This window comes from Poecilia reticulata, linkage group LG21, assembly GCF_000633615.1.
Source record: "Poecilia reticulata strain Guanapo linkage group LG21, Guppy_female_1.0+MT, whole genome shotgun sequence".
NCBI lineage: Eukaryota > Metazoa > Chordata > Actinopteri > Cyprinodontiformes > Poeciliidae > Poecilia > Poecilia reticulata.
In genome coordinates this window covers 397946-402080 of record NC_024351.1, presented here as the reverse complement: position 1 = coordinate 402080, position 4135 = coordinate 397946, and the positions used below count along the sequence as shown (strand labels likewise).

The 4135-nt window shown below is 51.8% G+C and overlaps 1 protein-coding gene across 1 annotated transcript in view; it reads right to left on the bottom strand.

Annotated features, from left to right (window-relative positions):
• LOC103457087 (connector enhancer of kinase suppressor of ras 3-like) overlaps positions 1-2403 on the bottom strand; it is a 16261-nt gene extending 13858 nt beyond the window's left edge. The window contains exon 1 of the mRNA XM_017302090.1: positions 1792-2403. Within this exon, the coding sequence (XP_017157579.1) occupies positions 1792-1843 (52 nt within the window). The 5' untranslated portion in view covers positions 1844-2403. The remainder of the gene's footprint in view (positions 1-1791) is intronic.
• Between the last annotated feature and the right edge of the window lie 1732 nt (positions 2404-4135).

Here is a 4135-nt window from a genome sequence, read left to right as displayed (position 1 = left end):
CAACTGGGAAACAACTGGGAACCAACTGGGAAACAACTGGGAACCAGCTGGGAAACAACTGGGAACCAGCTGGGAACCAAATGGGAACCAGCTGGTCGGGTCGTTCGGTGGGTCGGCAGATGGATGATGAAGACTCCGGCAGCAGGGAGGAAGATTCCTGCTGGGAATCTGAACCGGGTTGGGACGGAAACCGGATCAGAACCATTTGTTTATTTTCACTGAAGTTTGATTTTAATGATTTTATTTTAAAATAAAATCAGTTTGTAGAAAAGTTTATCAAAAACCTGAGAATGCAGAACAGAACCACAGAACCGACCCGTCTGGGTCAGGGAGGTTCTGCTCATTCTAAAGGAAACAGCCATCTGGTTCTGACCCGGCCCGGTCCCAGCAGAACCATCTGGGATGGGTTGGTGGCTCAGCAGGAAGCAGGATTTCCTGCTGAGCTCCTTGAATCCGGAGAGCTGGACAAACAGGAACCGACCCGGTTTGTCTGGGTCAGAACCAGAACACGTGAGGTTCTGCTGTCTGAGAAATCTCCTGGAGCAATTGGGTCGTTCAGAACCTCTTCATCTGTGATGAGGAACGCCAGCTGTTGAGCGTGGCGGGTTTCCACGGGTTCTGGTAGCAGTACCAGGAACCAACCGGGTCGCTGGAACCGCTCAGCTGAGGCGTTCTGCACCTGCCAGGAACCCCAGGAATGTCGACCCGTCTCAACACGTCGGCGTCGCTCCGACGCCTCCGGGATGGATCCGCCCAGCCGCTCCGTTCTACAGAACCGGTACCAGGTTCTGGAGCCGTCCAGCAGAGGCGTCTCTCTGGTTAACTTCCTGCTGGTTGTTTGTTTTTAAGCAGCCAAATCGGACCTGGAAACAGAACCGGCTGAAAGTCCTGACGTGAAATGGTTAGCGTTAGCTTCCGTTTCATGGAGTTACAGTTAGCAGTTAGCAGAAGTGTTAGCTTCTGGTCATTTTTAATGGGATTAGCGGTGAAGCGTTAGCTTCTGCTAACTGTATTTATCAATTTGGCATTAGCTTAGCTAAAAACATTTTCATCTAATTTGCCATTTTTGTGCAAAAGTAAATTTTCCATGACAACCATGGTGGCCATCTTGAAAGATAATTTTAAAAAGTATGGTTTGACACAAAAAGTGTCGAACCATAAGGTGTTCATGTTTATAACCTGTTATAAATGTTTATAACCTGTTATAAATGTTTATAACCTGTTATAAACATGAACAAATGTAGTGCCAAAATAACGTTGTGGTGACCGTGTGCGTCTTTCATCTGGGCCAATCAGGTTCCAGTATTTGAAATGTTCTGACGTCTGCTGCATCAACATAAGTCCCGGTCCTGGTTTCTAGGGTTACAGGCTGTTGGTCTGCAGTCGGCGGTTCTGACCCGTTAGCGGGTCAACGGGTCGTTCCTGTTTAGCATGTGAGGAGCAGCCAGACCACACGTAGCGTCGAACCTGAAAAACACCTGATCCATTTCAAACCCTCAGGCTGCTAACCGTCTGCACTCAGAGGCTTCTGATCACTGCAGCACTGACTGCTGCTGGAGCATCACCATCCACAGCCACTGACTTCAGTAATAAAGGATTTTTAATTGAGCTGAATAAAACTTCCTGTTTCCATTTTAAATGTTTGAATCTCCAGCTGGTTCTGATGCTGTAAGAGCACTTCCGGTTCGGTTAGACTAACCCGACAGCCAGCAGCTGATGGGTTTCCCGGCGGTTCGGATCCAGAGCCTGCTGAACCACCAGAACATCCCGAACCAGAACCATCAGCCTCACCTCTCATCCAGTCCTCCACCTGCTGCGGGCTCCACCCGCTCACCGGGTCCATGTCGGAACCGGGCTGGACCCAGACTGGATCCGGCTCCCCGATCCGCTACTCGGACATATTCTGATCGGAACCAATCGGAATCTTCCACTCAGAGTCCAAATCCAGAGAAAAGTTCTGCAGAACTCTGTCGGAACCGCTGTCTCTGAGTTTAAACCTCCTGAATCCCTCTGGGGTTCGGATGGAAGTTCGGACAGAGTTCGGGTCGAACCGAACCCGCTGCTGCGCTGCGTTCGGACCAACTGCTCCTCTAGGCAAGCTGCGCGCTGATTGGTTGTCATAGCGCAGGACCTGGACACGCCCCTTTGGGCTTTCCTCCAATCACATGAGGCGAATCCCCTCGCCCCCTGACCGAGGCGGTAAACAAAGCAGCTCGGTTCGACCCGGTTCGGTTTCCGTGATGATTGAATTCATGTGTTTATCACCTGATAAAAATGTGTTTCTCTCATTTCCTGTGATTTTTTTTTTCTTTTCTTCTCGGACCGGATATGACCTTCCAGAAAGTTCGAGTTCAAACCGGGTTTTCATCCGAACTTTCATTTTCCTTCTTCATGTTGCTGATAAACTCACCTGGATTCAGATTCGTCTCAGTCTGATCCCGGTTCCGGTTCTGTTTCTGGATGTCTTCTTGGAAAACCGCTGTTTTTATTCCAGGTGATTGAACTGGAGCAGATCTGAACGGAAACTCTGCCCCCTGCTGGCGGCGCGCTGAGATGCACCTGGATCCCAGAGTCCAGAGATNACAGAATCTGTTCACATGTCACATGCAGGACAGAATCTGTTCACATGTGTCTCTCCTCCGTCTCTCTGTTTTTCCCCCGGAGCGTTTTGCTGGCTGCCTGGTGACCCTGAACTCACCACAGTCTGCTGGTTGACCTGAATGACCTCGTCTCCAGCATGGATCCTCTGGGTTTGATCTGCAGGAGACTGAACGGAACCAGAACCGGCCCGGTTAGTGTCGGGTTCTGGTTCCACCAACAGCCGGATGCGGCTGCAGACTCACGTTCTCCGTGGTTCCCGTGACGACGTGAAGGCCGTCATAGGTGGATTTGATGTACATCCCCTGGAAGATCAGGCAGTGAGGGTCAGGGCTGCAGGTCAGTGCTCAGAGTTCCTGCGGCTCCTGAACTCACCAGTCCCTCTCCAGGCCTGACGTTGGTGATGTGGACCTGCTCCAGGCAGGACGGCTCCGTGCTCGAGGGGTCAGAGGTCGCCTGGGCCGTCTTTTCACAGACGCTGTTCAGAGCCTGGGACTGAAACAGGAAACCCAAAACGTCACTTTTGGTTTTTATTCACCAATTAATCATAAACGTTACAGACTATCAAACAACAAATACACTTAAAACGGAGACAAGCCAACAGAAACAACCAGACACAAATCGCTTTTCCTCCTGCAGGTATTTTCAGATTTTTCCTGATGCTCCTTGTGTTGAAGAATCTCCGGTTGCAGAAAGAGGAAATCCAAACCAGAACCACGTTTGAGCCTGACAGCTGTGATCTGATTGATTTGCTGCTCTGCTGTTTGTTTCCTCGTTAGCGTTGGAAACAACGTGAATCCGTGAGGAAACGGTTCTGCCATCAGAACCTGGTGGAACCGGTCCAGCAGGAGCTCTAAAGGAAACATCTGTTCTGCTTCCACATCTGGACTCTATCCTGCTGCAGTAGCAGCTGCTGGCAGACAGGGGGCAGACTGGCCACAGCACTAATGCTGCAGCTGCAGCTGCAGCTTTGGGCGGCTGGCGCTGCAGCAGGAAGCGTCATCTGAGACAGGAAGTGGACATTCCAGCTCTGAACCAACAATGGAGGAGCAGGAAGTGAACTCACCACCTCCAGGATCTTCTCCTCCTTCTGGAACACGCTGCAGTCCTGCAGGCACAGAGGACAGAGCCGTCAGCTTCTGGACCCAACCAGAACCAGAACCCAGCCAGCCACCCGGCAGGATGACTGCAGCAGAGTGACCGCAGCAGGAAAAGCAGCTGGAGGTCAACAAGATGGCTGCAGGGAGGAGGATCTGCTGCAGCTGCTGACCAAGCCTCAGATTCAAACCTGAGGTCCCAACGCCCAGCGGGTCGGGACCAGAACAGCAGAACCGGGTCAGATCCAACACCGATCCCAGTTCCGCCGAGCCAACATCACTTCCTGCTGGCCGCTCCCTGTGACCTTCACTGACCTTCTGCACGGTGGAGGTCAGCTCCAGGCCCAGCTGGATGATGGTGCTTCTGGTGGCCGAGAAGTCGCTGGAGCTGGTCACTGGAGACCTGACACACACACACACACACACACACACACACACAC